This window comes from Parambassis ranga, chromosome 12 (genome assembly GCF_900634625.1).
Source record: "Parambassis ranga chromosome 12, fParRan2.1, whole genome shotgun sequence".
NCBI classification, from domain to species: domain Eukaryota; kingdom Metazoa; phylum Chordata; class Actinopteri; family Ambassidae; genus Parambassis; species Parambassis ranga.
The window spans coordinates 657,460-674,428 of NC_041032.1; the positions used below are offsets into that span (position 1 = coordinate 657,460).

Consider the following 16,969-nt stretch of genomic DNA (forward strand, 5'->3'; position numbering starts at 1 on the left):
CACAGAAGTTATTTGTAGCGTATCCATTTTGTTGTTCTCTTAGGTATATGCTATATTATTTTGGTCCTGTTCTTTTTGTTCTTTTTTTCTGTGGGTGAATCAGATTAGTTTTTTTTCTTTTCATGTTTCTTGCCAGCCTGTTTGTATTTGTGCAGTTAATGTTGGGCTAATCCCACATACCTGTCAGCAGAGAGCAAGACTCTCACGCTGCCTGACTGCGATTTGTCTCATGCAGATGCACACATTTATTTGGTGCTTTCCCTGATAAAAAAAAAAAAAAAAACATTTTCCAGCTGTTTAGAACAGAGATCAATGTGGCTTTTTTGCCACTGTGAAGAAAGGGGCATTTGTGTCAGGCACCTGCTTGTGCCCTCTGCACACTTCAGCCAGAGCATTAACCAGCTGGGTTGTCCAGATCTTTACCTTGTACCCAGTCCATAATCAAAAAGACTATGCCTGCAAGTGGATACATTTGTTAACACATTCTCTTTGGCACTGGAAGTTTGCCTTAGTGCTTGATGATGAGAAGAGAGGAAGGTGGGCCATGTGCAACCACCCACAAGCACACATGCACAACAAATAACACCCTATTGTCTGTAGTGTGTAAAAGGACCATGAGGCTGTGATACTGTTTTCTTTCTTATATTCTCTGTACTGTAATTTAGATGATTCTGGTGTCCTATGACCATGAGTCCAGTATGCAGAATGTTTTTTTTTCTGTACAGATAGGAATATCATATTATTATTTGGTGAACATGTTCTCACCCTGCACCTGCACCTAGCAAGGTCTATGAAATGATACAATGGAACAAACCCTGATAATAATCTCTCGTTTTCTCTCTCTCTCAGAACCTGGGGTAACCAGGAACCTCCAGTTCCTTCAGCGTCCAACAAGAATATCAACTCTACTGGGAACAGACGCTGTGCTGGAATGTTCTGCCTCTGGATATCCGACTCCGAGCATCCAGTGGAGGAGAGGAGAAGAACTGATCCACACCTGGTCTGTCTGACTGTGTTTATATCATCATACCTGCCAACACTGCCTCGTAATTTGTCTAAAAAAACCATCTTTTTTTTCACTATTGCACTAAATGTAATATTTTTTGTTTTGTTTTGTTGTTGTTTTTTTGCCACACTGACCTGCTTCTGCTGATTTTGGAACATACATAGGAGAGGTGTGCTTTGTAGTCAGGGATGTTTCACTAAAATGAAAAGAGGTCATTATCGATTCACTGGTGAAAGGGAGTAAAGGGCAATTACATGAGTCTTGCTACAGCTACTTTTGTTTATACACACTAAAGTAATGCAACCAAATGGCCTCATTTCAAACTCAAACACACACTGAGCAGTCTTTACACTCACTGCATGCTCTGCTGGAGTAAAGTCACATTTATGTCACTAAGAAAACACATCAGATGAACTAGCGGCTGAGGTTTGATTTTAGATTTTAGCCAAGCAGACAGCCCAGTGTCTTACTGGGCTTCATCATATACCATTACCCTGGTCTCCTGTCATCAGGCATCCCTGCAGCAAACAGAGATCATGTGGCTTATCTAGGAGCTCATGATACAGGTTGTTGGCCATAATAATAAGACTGCCTTGAGACACAATGTGGTATTACATAAAGATACAGGCTGCAGCTAGCTGGTTAACATGCTAACTTTAGTAGATATTGCTGCACAACACAAAATATATAAATATATGGAATAATATGCAAAAAGACAACCTAAAACAATTGTCCTCATTTCTCTATAGGAACAAGAAATATTCTCTGCTAGCAGGCAGTAATCTGGTCATCAGGAGTGTCACTGACGACGACTCAGTCACTTACAGCTGCACAGCCACCAACAAGAACCACAACATCACTGCCAATGCAGAGCTGACTGTACTAGGTAAGAGCACACATATAATGGAGGAGAAGTGATTTCTAGGCTACCCTGAACAAAAGACGTATCTGTTAAACCATACTGTGTGCATTGTTGTGTGGAAAATCAGTCACTCTTCAGAGCCTCCACAACAAAACAAATACAGGTAAAGGTCGATATCTCTCCACTCACAGAGACAGAGAACCACTTCCTGAATCACATGCTGACATAAAATATAAAACTGGAGCCATCTGTTTGCTTCAGGAGGTTTTCATAAATAATATATCTTTGTAATTATTGTCTGACTGCTCCTAAGATGCTCATGGATTCCTTTCATTTCAAATACCTGAACACTGACTGACTGTTTGTGTAGAAGCATCAATCCATGCTATTACTTCACCTGCCTCACCTTGTACAGGGTTGCAGGGCGCTGGAGCTATCACTGGGCAAGTGGTGGGGTCCTCAGGCCACAGTTTTACCATGATGGATTATATAACTATTATGACCTGAAGACTATTAATGTGCAGAACTGAACAAATCCTAACATTATGGCTTGAAATAACAAACCTGAAGCTAATCTTTATTTTTGTTTGTGGTGCCCTGAAGCCAGTCAGCACAGAAACAAACAGAAAGCCAGATATTTATGTATCTATATATTTACAAAATGCTATCAGAGGCAGGAAAAGGGAAGCACTTTGTGCAATTAAAGGTGATGATAAGCAGTATTTATTTTTGTGCCATGTGTGTTTGTAGGCAGTCAGCAGAAAGTCAGCCAGCTCAAAGGAGGTGTACTAAATAATTCTGCAAAAAAAACATGTGATTCTCCAACTGCTAATACATATTTACACATACCAAAACAACAAGAGATGGTGATATTAGGGGCATCTTGTAAAATGTGGATGTCCCTGCCTTATTTTGTATAAGTTTGCTGTTCACAGTTAGATAAGTTGGTCTGAACATGGCTCTCGGCCCAATGACTAGTTTAATAACATGACTTTTTTCTCTCAATAACAATCAGACTTTACTGCAAACAGAGAAAGTTGAAGTCATCTATTATTGGACTCTCAGGAGCAAATCTGCAAATTAACCTCAGGGTTTTAAGACTCCAGCTGGCCCCCCTGCTCATCTCTGTCCTTTCATGTCTTTGTCTCAGCATCTCCTCTGAGTCTTTCTCTGTGTTCACATCACATTTATATTCTGTTTACATCTGACTCTCAACAGCCCTGTCTGCAACAAAAATTCAATGTTTACAATCAACAGGAACAGAGTCACATTTGGGGTTTGACATCACAGTGCTGTGTTCTGTAATGTAAACATTCATGGCACACTTTCAAAAGCATGTTAGTGTTTAAATGAAAACCTTTCTGAAAATGCATTGATTTCAGGACAAAACTGTGTTCAACAACTGAAGCCAAAACAAGCACTCCAGAGGGAGAGAGAGAGAGAGAGAGTTATCAGTACAAAGTTGGCTGCAGCATCCTTTGCCAGCATCAAAGGTTCCTTTGACGTCATGCTGACTGACTGTTCCAGTTTTGTTCTTTCATATCACCCTCATCATCCACATTCCCCAAATTCAGACATTTGCAGAGAGCAGAAATGATTGTGACAGTATTTGAAGCTGGGAAATATGTTAATCGTTTGTCCTGATGAGTCGACCTATGTCAAAAATCTGCTAAATGGGAAGCATAAGCCTTCTTTGAACATGAACTCTGGTTAAAGCTTAGAGAGGACCAGGTCTGCATTGTACATGCAGCTCACAGTGGGTGGCTCTTTGTACCAGATGCGCTGTGGCTGTCTCTGGTGAGAGGAGACACCTCAGCACAGAGCGCAGCTGCTCTCCTGTGTAGGAAAAAGGATTCACTGGGAATACTGATGATATCAAAAACGATATCAAAATCTACATGTATTTAAATAGCAGAACAAATTACAAATCAGTGTTTTGCTTTCAACAGTACCACACACACACTCGCTCACTGGAAACCTCCTGCAATATCAGGGTAACAGGGTATTTTCAGGATGGAATACTATGAGGCCCAAGCTGTTTTTGGTCAATTCTCTCTTCTTTATATCTGGGCTAATTTTTACTGTGTTATAAGGTGCTGCACCTCTATGCAAATTTGAAAAAAATTTGTGGAGAATGATCTAGCTGTATATAGAAACATCACTGGAATCTGTTTGTAAAACATTTATTTAAGTACCCCATATATTACAAAGACAGGGAAAATAGCAAAGGGTTCACATGCTTAATACATTTAACTAGTCACATTTCATGACACTGACAAAATAATATAAACCCTAAAAAAGTTATTGTGGCGTGTAAATACACAGGTTTTTTCCCTGATTGTGAAGGTGTTACAGAGGGTCAAAGCCCTGACAATGTCTGGAATTCTGGAATTTTGGAATTCACTGCATGTGTAAAGGCCTTTGATTTTGATGTTCTGCTTCTTGGTCCAGCCTAACAGGTCAGCTCTGCAAACTACACTTTTTACCAGACACATTGTAAGATTGGAAGCATCTGTCAAATCCACATATCCATCCAAACAAAGAGCTGCACCTACCAAACCAGCTTTTTTATAGTTCCAGTGCCAATCAGTGAGCAGGTGCTGCAAATCCACTCACCATGTGTCACTGATTACACACAGAAAGAAGGACAGATACAGCAATCATAAGGAAGTGATAAAGAAAGGCAATATAACTGTCAAGTGAGCCTGATGAGACTCAAGCTAAACTCAATGCATTTTAATCCTGTGCTTTTGTCTTCAAATGTTTTTTGATAATGCATGTCAGAGCTGTCAGAGCTATCAGAATGTATGTATTCATCCCAAAGCTGTCTGTCTGCCTCGTCTGCAAATGAAATCTAGATCTAATTGATAATGTGAGCAGTTTCCTTACACTGTCTTTGCATATTTATAGATGACATACAGTATGCATGCACACAGATGGAGAGAAAATGTTCAAAGTTCCTGTACAGCAGCATGTTCCATTTTCACAGACTTTCCATTCAAATTCTTCTCTCAGCTCAGCAGGATGAAACTCTCCCCTTCAGGTTTGGCTTAAAAAATAAAACATATTCAGGAAATTGACATTGATGTTTAATGCAATCAAAAAATCTGTGTTAGACAACTCAGCATGCAGACATTTTCACACCTTTGTCAATTTGCTTTAACCCGCTTCACATGAAGCCTTAAATGCTGTGGCTCGGGTAGGAGGGTGCGCTTTTAGGCTTCCTTACAAAAATACAATTTTTTATTGATCTCACTGTTTGATATTAAGCTCAAATAAAGCTGCAGAAGTAAAGATCATGATGTGCACATGCTACATAAAAATGAGTGAATGTTTAAGAAATGTTCTTGTGATGGTGAGTGCTGAATACAGGTTTACCTAGTACAGTGCGTCCTATAGGTCGAGTGAGCACAGTGAACTGGTAGAGTCTGAAAAAGATCAGGTTAAAGAGCAAGCTGATGTCCACAAACTGTGTCCCAAATAAACATAAAACTTGATGGGAAAGTTTGAATTTTCTGTCTTGCATATGCTAATATGCTCCATGACACAGTGTTTCTCCCAAACAGAGGCAGTTAGATGTGATGTATGGAGATGTGTGTGTTTTGACTCCATGAGTCGGTGACCCTGATTAGATGATTAGGATGGCAAATGTGTGTTGTTTTCCATAATAATGAGTGCAGCCCGGCTCATTAGCCGGTTCCTGTTAGCAACATAATGACAGCTGTGCGATACAGAGGCAGCATTGCAGTTATCAGTCATACTCCCCGTGCTGCTGTCAGCACAGCCCGCTATGATAAAGCAAGTAAAAAACAGGCTGGATAGAAAAATCAGCTGCTAACCAATACGCAGCGGGGCCAACCCCATACCAATGACATGGCTGTGAAAGGTGTCATAGCATCGTTATTAGAATATTACAATGTTGTCATATTTGTGTTGTGTTGAGGTAATAGTATCGAGACATAGATACAGACTGTTGCACTGTTGACAAGCCTAAGAGTATAAGTGTCAGTTTTCTTGGTGAAGAGTTCTGTGTGTGTCTGTAGTGCACACATGCAGAACTTTGCTCCTCCCCTTCACAGGAAATGATGCGCCTGATGTCATAGAAATCATCAGCAGATCAGGTGCTGGTGGGTGGTTTATATTAACAGATTCAGTGCACACTGGAACAATGCTCCAGCACTTATCCAGCAGTTAATAAACTGACAGCTGCCCTGTCTGAAGTGAAACAGTTTACAGGGCTGCCTAAGCTGTTAGGTCCTTCATAAGGTACTGATTTTGTATTATGTGCATAATTGCATGTCTGGCTCTCTCTTGGTCTCTCTCTCTTTGGAGATGCAGTACAGAAATGCATTGTAACATTTGGACTAATGGACACTCAGTGGACACTCATTCTGTGATCAGGTAGAGCTGACTAATGTCTGCAGATTTTACACAGGAATAGCTTTCATTACATAACTGGTATAAACAAGCCATCAGTGTTTAAAATAGCACACACCTCAGGCTATTACATCTATCTGATAAATATGGAGCTTAATAGCAATTGGCTATAGATGTTACAAAATATGTTTTGTTTAGTTGGATTTTAAATATTAATTACATATTATGATACTTATGGAACTGTGTGGAAAGATAATGCAATTTATGTCACACCTCTTAGTTTATTGCATGTGATTTGTGCTTTAAATCACTAAAACTTGTTTATTAAGTTTATAAAAAGTTATGTTAACAATTCTTTTAACTCGAGCCACCACAGCCCTTTCTCAGCTCTGGTTGCTGCTTGTAGGCTACACACAGTCAAACCACATAAATCTGTGTCAAGCCCTGACCATTCTGAGCATACAGATATGGATACAGATCATTTTCTTGGATGAACATACAGATAATGGTGTACACACTAATCCCCGTTTACCTATACTGTATTTACTCTAGAGTGCTTACAAGTGTAAGCATATTATTATAATGTCAAAATGATATAATACTAAAAAGATTAATGTCAGTGCATTTACAGGAAATCTATACAGTTATGTTTTATTTCAAGATGAAGCTGATATAGGATTAATGATTGTAAGCAAACACTGCTTATGCACACATTCACACCCACCACACACACATACAGTGCAAGACTTAATCATTAAACACATACCCAGAAACTAATTAAACTGATTCAACAACACACTGGCTGTGCATGCACACTATGCTGCACACACACTCACACACACATTTTGACACCCACAATCTAATCACAGCAGTAACAATAAGATTGTTTTCGTCTCTGTATTCTGCTGTGATCATAAGTCCTTCTGTAGGAAAGATGGTACACACCCTGTCCTGATTTTGGCCTGCGGGATTCTCTCCTGATTAATTACAGGCTCTGTAAATTACTGTGGGTGTTTTAGAAAACATTTAACAAGCTGCCAAACTCCCCTGCTGAGTTGCCGCCGGCCGGCTGGCCCTACCGCCACTCATACACAGACTGAACTGTCTGAAAGACATGAAAGAAAGAGGAGAGAGGGGGTGGGGCCTCTGCTGTGCAGGGATAAAAGTCTTTACAAATGCAGGGGCGGATAAGTGTGTCAGTACATCAACCACTGCAGCTGAGACCAGGATGTTTATGACCTGTGAAGTATGCAATTATAATTATTATCATTGTTAGCATGATTATTATAATTATAATTATTACAAAGTCCAAGGTGATGCCATTCGGTTCCTTCTAGAAATATGAGGTTGAGTTTGGTTTGGTTGAACTTAGTAAAAAAAACAATGAATGAATAAAAATATAAATAAAACTATTCCTTTAATAGTAATAAGCAGAATTAGGCTGATTGTTATTAGAATGTTGCTGAGGCCCCATTTTACTTTGTTTGATTAGGACACCATGGACATTAAAGCTGTGTAATAGTTTTGCTTTTTCCCAATTTATTTATCACCTGTAGCAATTCAAAATTACATTACATTACACACACACATCTTCTTTTATAGTAATTGCACATAAGTGGGGGAATACCAAAAGTACATGAATAAATATCTGGTCTATATTATTCCCCTTCATTATTTGACCAAGTCAGACTGAGATGCACTTCACTTCATAGTCCTGAAACCCCCCCAGCCAGATCGTCACCAGGAGTACATACAAGTGTGTAATGGTCGTCAGCTATGACCTCTACAAGAAAGACAACAAGCTGTATGCAAGGAAAACATGGGCTCACTGATCCACACCACCAGTATCTACAGAAACGACACTGGAATGTCATTCAGACTGGATAAGTGTGGATGGATTATAGCAAGGATGAGAAGGTAGTCAGAACTAAGGGGATTGTACTTACCAGCTACAAGTACCCTTGAAAGCCTGCAGGCAAATCAAAGCCATGAAGAGGAAAGAGGCAAGAAGCCTCATCCAAACACCTACAGAATTAGGCAAGCTCTGAGAAGTCAGCTGAGGTTTGAGAACAAGGTCCTGAGTACCAACACCTATGCCCTGCTAGACTTTAGATACCTCACTGACATAATAAGCTAGCCAAAAAAACAGATAGAGGTCACCGATTCCAAGACAAGACAGCTCCTCACAACACACTGAGGGCTTCACCCCAAATCCAGCACCCTGAGGCTGTACACTAAGTGGAGGGAAGAAGGCCGAGGACTCAGTGATAATACCGCTCAGAAGACTCCTCTTCTGCCTGGATAAAATACACAGCCTGCCAATGGACTCTTTTCGTCCACTTTTATGAGATTGTCCACGGGGCCTGAGGCAGAAAGTTAACAATGAAAGTTTATATCCACTGTTGTAGCACCAGTGATCACTGTGAGTTTAGGGTCTGTTGAGCAGGCTCACACAAAGAAAGTCTGACTCTGTCCTGCTTCACTGGATTCACAAACAAATCCCTTCTGAATCTGTTTGTTTCTTTGTTGTCTAGCTTTTATTAGCTTTGGATACACTTGTGTGATTTATCTTTTATTTAACACTTCACTTGCTTTCAGTCTTACTTTGCTTTCATTGTGACCACTCCAACTGCAGTCATGTCTAGGAAAATAAAAAAGTTCCAGATCAGCTCTAACCAGAATTACCTTTCTCACACTGTTATCATACACGATATTAACTGTGAAAGCACTGTCCATCACATCACTTATATGTTCCTGAAGAGCAGGAGCTTACCACAGCCTCACAGTCACCCTGAACTCCCAATACAGGCAAAGAGGTGGAGCTGTTTTTTGTTCCAGAATGTAAACATGTTTATTTCTGCTGTAAATGTGGCTGTTTTAATAAGAGAGCCAAAATTAATGGACTCACATTTAGAGCCAGCCCCTAGAGGCTATGGGTTAACTGCAGGTCTTTCCACTTCCACATTGGCCTCATGTCTCAGCCCTGGGGGATGCTGCCTGATCAAAAGCAACCTTGTCACGCCCAGACTAATTATGGTATTAATTTAAGGCTTAATATATTAAAAATGAGTGGGCTGTATGAAAATTCACTCCAGCTACTGTCACTAAGGAGAACTTATCAATAGAGACCTAGTTTTTGTACCAGGCTGTTTTCTGCTGTATTGTTTTCATGGGAGTCTATGGGGACTGGCTTGCTTTTGGAATCAAGTGCTTTTCAACACATGGGCATGGGCTTCATTTCTCAGCCAAGAAGGAATGATACCGTCCCCCCTCCATGGGGGTCATGGGATAATGAGGTGTCATGAGGTGTTTAATGGGACACAAAGAGGATTTGTTTTGTTTGCTATTTAGAGTCATACTATTATGTGATCAAAAGGATTTAGTGGGGATGTTTCTCTATGAAGTAACTGCTAATAACACACTTTGGACACATTACAAAGGGGATTTAGTGGTGGAAAGGATAGGAATCCCTGATTCACACACTTAAAATGTATTTTAGAAGCTTGTATATTCTTGTATATCTGGTGAAGAGCGAGGTGTGAGCTCAGGTTTTTATCCTCCTTTCAAAAGCTGATGAACAGAGAGAGTGTAACAGAAGTGCTGGTGTTTGCTGTTGTTGGCTGACATGCACGCAAACATGAAACACCAGTTCCTGCGTGCATATTATCTTTCCGGAGCTTTTGCAGTTATCTTAATGCTGAATAAGAACAGGCTCAGGCTTTGGAGGGTTAAAATGTTGAAATGTGTTCCAGCAGAATAACATATTATTTATTTATTTCACTGATTTTACATTGCAGTTTAAGAAATACAATAAGTATCTTTTTTCTGTCTGTAAACCTCCTCTGCCTCCCCCACCCCCTCCAAGTTAATCGGCCTGTCTTTATGCATAAACTGTTCGCTGTTGCAGATTAAAGGGGCGCCTCTGTGGTCACGTATGTCCAGACTGGTTAATCCAGCTCAGTCTGTCAATTGTGTCAGTGCTGTTCATTTCTTTCACTCTCATTGTGTGTGTTTTTTAATGTACCCTCTGAGGTTGACGAATCAAATCAAGCTGACTGTCCTTTGTCTCTTAAGCTTTGTAATCCAGGATTTAAACTCAATCAAGGAACAGAGAGAAAAAGAAAAAAAAACGTGACCTTTCAGCAAAAACCAGTGCTGGTAATTTTAAACAGCTGGGAGTTGTAGAGAAACATCTTGCTCAGCTAGTCCTGAAGAGAACAGAGGAGGTGATCAGCCACTGACATCTGCTCATTTTATTACCTGCTCTCTCCTGATGCATGCAGATGTTTGTGACGGATATTGAGATTCTCCAGATAGCTACCTTTGGTTGTCTGCTTAATCCTGCCATCTGTCTTGTTTGACAACTTGAAGTTACATACAATTGTATTTGGAGGTGGTTTGTGAAGCAAACTTGTTTGACCTTTGACCTTGTGCTGATCTCTTGCTATGATGTCACAGAGCTGTCAGTGACCCTCCTTTATGTCTTTGTCTGAACCAATTGCCTTCATGCGTGGTCTACCTCTTCACCTGGACTGACAGCTCTAGCTGTGATAGGGCAGGTGATATCAACATCAACTCTACAGGAACACAGCTGTGCTGATATGACAGGATTTGTATCAGGGCTAATGGACAGCCATGTTGAGCTAATTAGACTTCATAAATATCCACTGTGTCTTCTTGCTGCTTGATAAACTGCCTGTTATGTTGCTCCTGCTGAGAACATTCTGCTATAGCATGTTTTACATTTACTGAAAACAGATGACAATAATTAAAACGTTAAACACATTTTAAAACACAATAAATGTCAGTGCTGCTGCTGGTAGTATGAATTGTCCAGTCAGCTTCCATTAAAAACATTGCAGAAACAGAAGCATGAGAGATGATGTAACTTAGGTCCTATTCCACCTTAGATCCTGCTCCATGTTGATTGCATTTGTCAGCTACACATTCATCCTGGAAATCCAATGCTCTCCCACACCATAAAGGTGTTCTGACTAGACTCACATCTGCTGACTGGTGAGACCACTGAAATCCAGTGTAATTATTCTCATGGTCATAAAATGGGCTTGAGAGGACTTTCGCTCTGTGCCATGGTGTAGTATCAGTCTGAAAGCAACCATCAAAGGTGCTAAACACTGCTGATAAGGGGTGTATTACGGTCAGCAGTACTGCACCCTCTTAATACAAATAATCCTGGTTTGAGTGCCTCAAAATGTTGCAGTGCTCCCCACACCATCACCACTCACCAACATTTTGACCCACAGCAAAAATGGAGATTTGCAGACAGAATATATTTGACCATTTTTACTGTCCAGTGTTAATGAGCCAGAAACTATCTATAAAGTTGAACACAAACTTATGCAAGAACCAAAGTAACTAATATCACATAATTATTCCCATATTCAGTGCCTCATTTGTATGAGGTCATGTACTGTTGTTACATGACTGGCTAAAAAAGGCATAAATGAGCATGTGAGTGCTGAGAAATTAAGCCCACATGGAAGTGTCAAAAACTGCTGCTTAGATAGTGCTGGCTCCTAGAGAGAGTTCACTCAGAGTTCACTCAGAGTTCACAGACATATTTTTTTTTGATTACGCGTGTAACCGATTTGAGTGACGGGATTTACAATGCCTCTACTTACTAAGATCTGACAGAATGGTTGAGGAAACACATATGGAGGAAACAGTCAAGCCAACCAACAGCCTGGCCGTTTCACTTGTTAAAGGGATTTTTACCAAAAGAACAGGCTAAAACACTAATTATTTGTACAGTGAAAAAAGGGAAAATCAAACACAAATTAGCATGATGAAACTTACTAAAATTAAACAGGTTTATGACCTATACTGCAGCCAGCCACAGGGTATGATCCAGATGTTTTGGCTTTGCTTATTGAGGAGCTTACATGTTGTCCCTCCACAATTAGACCGGACTCCCCCCCCCCACCAATAAATCAATTAAACCATGAAGCCAGTGTTTGTGGCTAAATGCCAGACAAATCCATAACACTATATTAAAGGTTGGGATTATTAATGAAAGAAACAGCAGTACAGATAGTAAAGGCAATCAAAGCATTGACCCCTCTGGGTATGTCTGTGGTAGCATGGTAAACCATGTGTTTCTCAGTTGTCAGCATGTCAAACCCTATGGCATTCTGTAGCCCCAAACCCATGATGGTAAGTGTATGTATTTACAGTGGGCACAGAACGTATTCAGACCCCCTTTAAATTATTTCACTTTTGGGTTCTTCTTTACCTCTCTCACCAAGGCTCTTCATCCCTGATAGCTCAGTTTGGCCGGACGGCCAGCTCCAGCAAGGGTCCTGGTCATCCCAAACATCTTCCATTTAAGGATTATGAAGGCCACTGTGCTCTTAGGAACCTTAAGTGCAGCAGACATGTTTTTGTATCCTTGGTCAGATCACAATCCTGTCTCTGAGCTCTTCAGGCAGCTCCTTTGACCTCATGATCCTCATGTGCTCTAACATGCACTGTGAGCTGTAAGGTCTTATACAGACAGGTGTGTGTCTTTCCTAATCAAGTCCAGTCAGTATCATCAAACACAGCTGGACTCAGATGAAGGTGTAGAACCATCTGAAGGATGATCAGAAGAAATGGACGCACCTGAGTTCAATATATGAGAGTCACAGCAAAGACATTGCCTAGCAACCCAATCCAATGTTGCAATACTTCCCAAAAGGCATAGCTACCACCCTGACATGATGATACATTTGTGTAAGTATAAGAACTTTGATAAGCTCTACAATGCACAACAAAGAAGTGGATTGTTATAAAACGACAAAGATATCATTGGTGAAATAATAAACGCAGACACTGATTGCAATTATGGAGTCAGTCGCAAAAATCCATACACTGTACGAGTTTTGCCAAGGCAACTGTAATATTATCACATTTTCTTGCTTAAATTGATCATTTTTCAGGTCTCTTGAGTTGAAGCAAACACATGCATGCTCTTTTTTTCTTTCACAGTGAATGGCATTTTTGTGGTTGTAGCCCCTGGTGTTTTGACCTTCCGGGCTCCTATAATCACTCCTCTCTCTGCCCTCGTTGTGATGAAAAATCTTTTCATCTTAATTCTTTTCAGAAAGGAGATTTTTACTATTTTTTGTTAGCTTTGGGTCAGAAGAGGATCATGAGGAATGGGACATTAAAAAGTGAGCTGTTTGTGACTGATCACCCCTCAGCTGGTGGCCTCTAGGTAGAAATAGAAAAGGAAGTAGGGTGACACGGATGTACTGTTTCATCATGGTACCAGCATATTAGCATGCATGCAAGGCATTAATTACAGAACTGCTTCCACATCAGTTCTTTCTTCCTATCTATATGATAGACCCACCACTGCCAGGCCACACATATTGATTTGCAAATTGATTATATTTCCTGTTAGCTTTATGCTTGCTCAGTGATTTTGTTGAAAGTGAATGTCCGTGTGAGTGACTGAAAGGTCTGCAGCTTTCAGGGTTAGAAGTGAAGTTTTAGTGGGATGCTGGCCTTTAAGCATACCAGGTGTTTAAGTACATACTGTAAAAAAACAGACTTTAAAATCTACATTTTTTCTATTGGTCCCATCTGTCATTTAGAATGAGAATTAGAAATACTTTATTTATCCCAGGGGGAAATTGCTTACATTCCAGATGCTCCATGCATGATCAGAAATAATAACCGGTTAGAAATATAAATCTAAAACAAGGTTAGGAGGTTCAGACCTCTGCTGTTTTATAATACATTTGTACTTCTTTTTTTCCAGAAAAAAAAATAATCTCCTACTTTACTTCTACTCCTAATACTTCTTAATCTCATCTTGAATAGGAGAGGGAGTAATTCCTCCCCTATTATTTTGTCTGTTATTGGCTCTCTGTGAAATCCACACTAGACTAAAATTCTTCTCCTTATTCACAAAACCCTGATTGGCCAAACTCCATCTAAAAGACCTGATAGCTCATTACTATAACAGTAGATTGCTCCTCTCGGTGCAGGTTTGCTTGGGGTTCCCAGAATCTCCAGCAGGAGAATGAAAGGCTGAGCCTCTAGCTATGAGGCATCTCTTCTATGGAACCAGCTCCCACTTTGTATTCAGGAGACTTTCTACTTTTAAAAACATGCTTACAGTGTATAGTAAGTTACAAGTACACTGAACAAAAATGATTTTTGGCCATTTAATTATTACTTAAATTATGTATTTAATTTCAAATTTGATTTTTTTAATGTAAAATAGCAGTTTTTTGTGCAGTGCCCTACTTGGTGATTGTTTGTAATTATGTGTCTCAGTTTTGTACATTAATGTAATTCTTTAATCCAAATAATATTTACTTATCCACTTAATTGGCTCAATTAGTTGATATTTCCAAATAAAATGTTGGGTGAACCTGGCAACCTTCTCTGCACTTGGAGCGTGGCTAGTCACAACTAGCAATTTTCTTGTGATCATATTGAAGATCAAAGACTCAGTGATTATCTCATGATTCTCTACACTCTTGTTATGTTTTTTAAAAAGATGCGTCTTTTTAATTCTGCCTGCGGCAGCACTCCCTGTAGTCGTGGATGGTGACCGCTCTTGGTCTGGATGGCCCCCAAAGGTGACAGTTTGCCTAAGGGGTCAGCCTGTGTAATTTAACATATGCAAATTGTAGTGTAACTACGGTTTGATTTGTTAACAATGAATTGAGTACATTTCTTTGTTTTTATTTTCACATTTTTTAATTAACCTCTTTTGTTCTTAAACCAGCCACGAAGCAGTGAAAGCAGGAATCACATCATGAAGATCACTGTCATTCATCCCAGCACACAGGAAAACCAACCAAAAATCTTTGTTTGCACTTTGTGTTACATTCTGACAGTGATTACCAGTGTTATTGGCCAGATTTTATATGGTGTTTTTACTGTACAGAAATTAAGAATTGAGAAGTCAGATGACTACATTTTTATGTGTGCTGTTATAATATGTTGGTGTTTTGATCAAATACAAAAAAAACCAAATATAATTACTTAATAATTACCGTAAATAAAATATAACAAAGAAAAGATTGGTAAAATACACACAGAAACAACAGCAATGTTTACTTGGGGTTTTTTTGGCTTGCATTCTCTTGTGTGAACATGGTTTCCTTTTGCACAAAAAGTCAGTTTGATTTTGACCAATCTGAATGTGCTGTGATTAAGCCTGTGAAAGTGAAGATGATTGAGCACTTTGCTAAAACCTTCACTGTGTTAGCTGGTTTCTGTGTTTATTTCTCTGTGGTTTTAGGACACTCCCCCACCCAGGAAAAAAAAAAACAAACAAATTACCTGGTGAATCTAACCTGCTGTTAAATTTGTCAGGGTTTTGTGTGAGGAGAGGAGCGGACACAGTTGCAGGACGCAGAGCGGCTTAAATGTTCAAAAGCAGTCTTTTATTTAAAGGCCAGGAGGGCAAAACAATACAAAACTAAAAATCACACTAGCGTGGTCAAAAAGGAGAGTCCAAAATAACCTAACCAAAAATCACACTTAGCGTGGCAAAAACCAGATCCAGAAAAACAGGCAATAGCATAAACGGCAAAAGCAAAAATACAAGGCATGAACAAGGCAACTACCTGAAGCACCCCGAGGTCAGGCAGAAATACATGGCATGGTAGGCGAGGATCTAGGCATGGCATGGCATGGACGAGACATGAAACAAACAAACCCTACACCAGATGAGACGAACTAGCAAGGACAAAGGGGAAGACACAGACTATATACAAAGGGACCAGGGAAGACAACGAGGCACAGGTGACACACATGAGGGCAGGGCAGGTAATCATACAAGGAGGGAAAACACAGGAAGCAAAACTCAAGACAATACACAGGGAGGACAGGACTACCAAAGTAAAACAGGAAACACAAGACAAGACTAGACAACTAAACACAAACCCAAGGAAACAAAACACCAGAACTACAGGAAAATAACAATAACTAAACACAGATCAAACTAAAAACCCAAAACAAGGAAAACAAAACCATAAATAAACACCAGGTCGTGACAAAATTAAGTAGAACGTTGCTAAGTTCTAAAATAGCAGCAACCCTCCAATAAATAGAGAGAAAATATTACATTAATGAACAACTGACTGTGAGGAGATGAATGTGTAATGATCCAATGAGGGTAATGAGCTCAAACACATTTAGCTCCTTTGTTATATGCTGATGACTCAGCTTGTAATTGTGTTAATTAGTTTGTCATTAACTGAGGCTGTTACACAAGCTTCCTAGTGTGAATTACATTTTTTGTAAAGGTGCTGAAAACCAATTCTTGACCCAAAATGACCACGCTGCTCAAGAACACATTGTTGTATTTGTGTGTTTTTCTGCAGTGCCTCCTCAGTTCCTGAACTACCCGACGAACACATATGCCTACGAGTCCACAGACATCGAGCTGGAGTGCACCGTCACAGGAAACCCCCCACCAACTGTCCGCTGGATGAAGAATGGAGAAGAAGTCATCCCCAGTGACTACTTCCAGATAGTGGTAGGTCACTTTACATAAAGCACAGAACACTGTAGAAACACTCCTTAAAGTTTATTCTTATTCTAGTCTAAATTTTGACCACAATTTTATACAGTCGTAGACAAATGTTTAAATGTTCTGTGTCCATATGAACTGTGTATCATTCAACTGTAATGACATTAGCTCATGCATACTTGTGTTGATTGCAGTATGATTTACTTTTAAAATCTGTTTGATGTTT

The 16,969-nt window shown here is 39.8% G+C and overlaps 1 protein-coding gene across 1 annotated transcript in view; it reads left to right on the forward strand.

Moving 5' to 3' along the window:
• The window catches only part of dcc (DCC netrin 1 receptor), a 136,346-nt gene that overhangs the window by 13,724 nt on the left and 105,653 nt on the right, over positions 1-16,969 (forward strand). Inside the window, exons 4-6 of the mRNA XM_028418483.1 lie at positions 850-1,000; positions 1,756-1,892; positions 16,595-16,749. Coding sequence (XP_028274284.1) covers positions 850-1,000; positions 1,756-1,892; positions 16,595-16,749 — 443 coding nt within the window. The remainder of the gene's footprint in view (positions 1-849; positions 1,001-1,755; positions 1,893-16,594; positions 16,750-16,969) is intronic.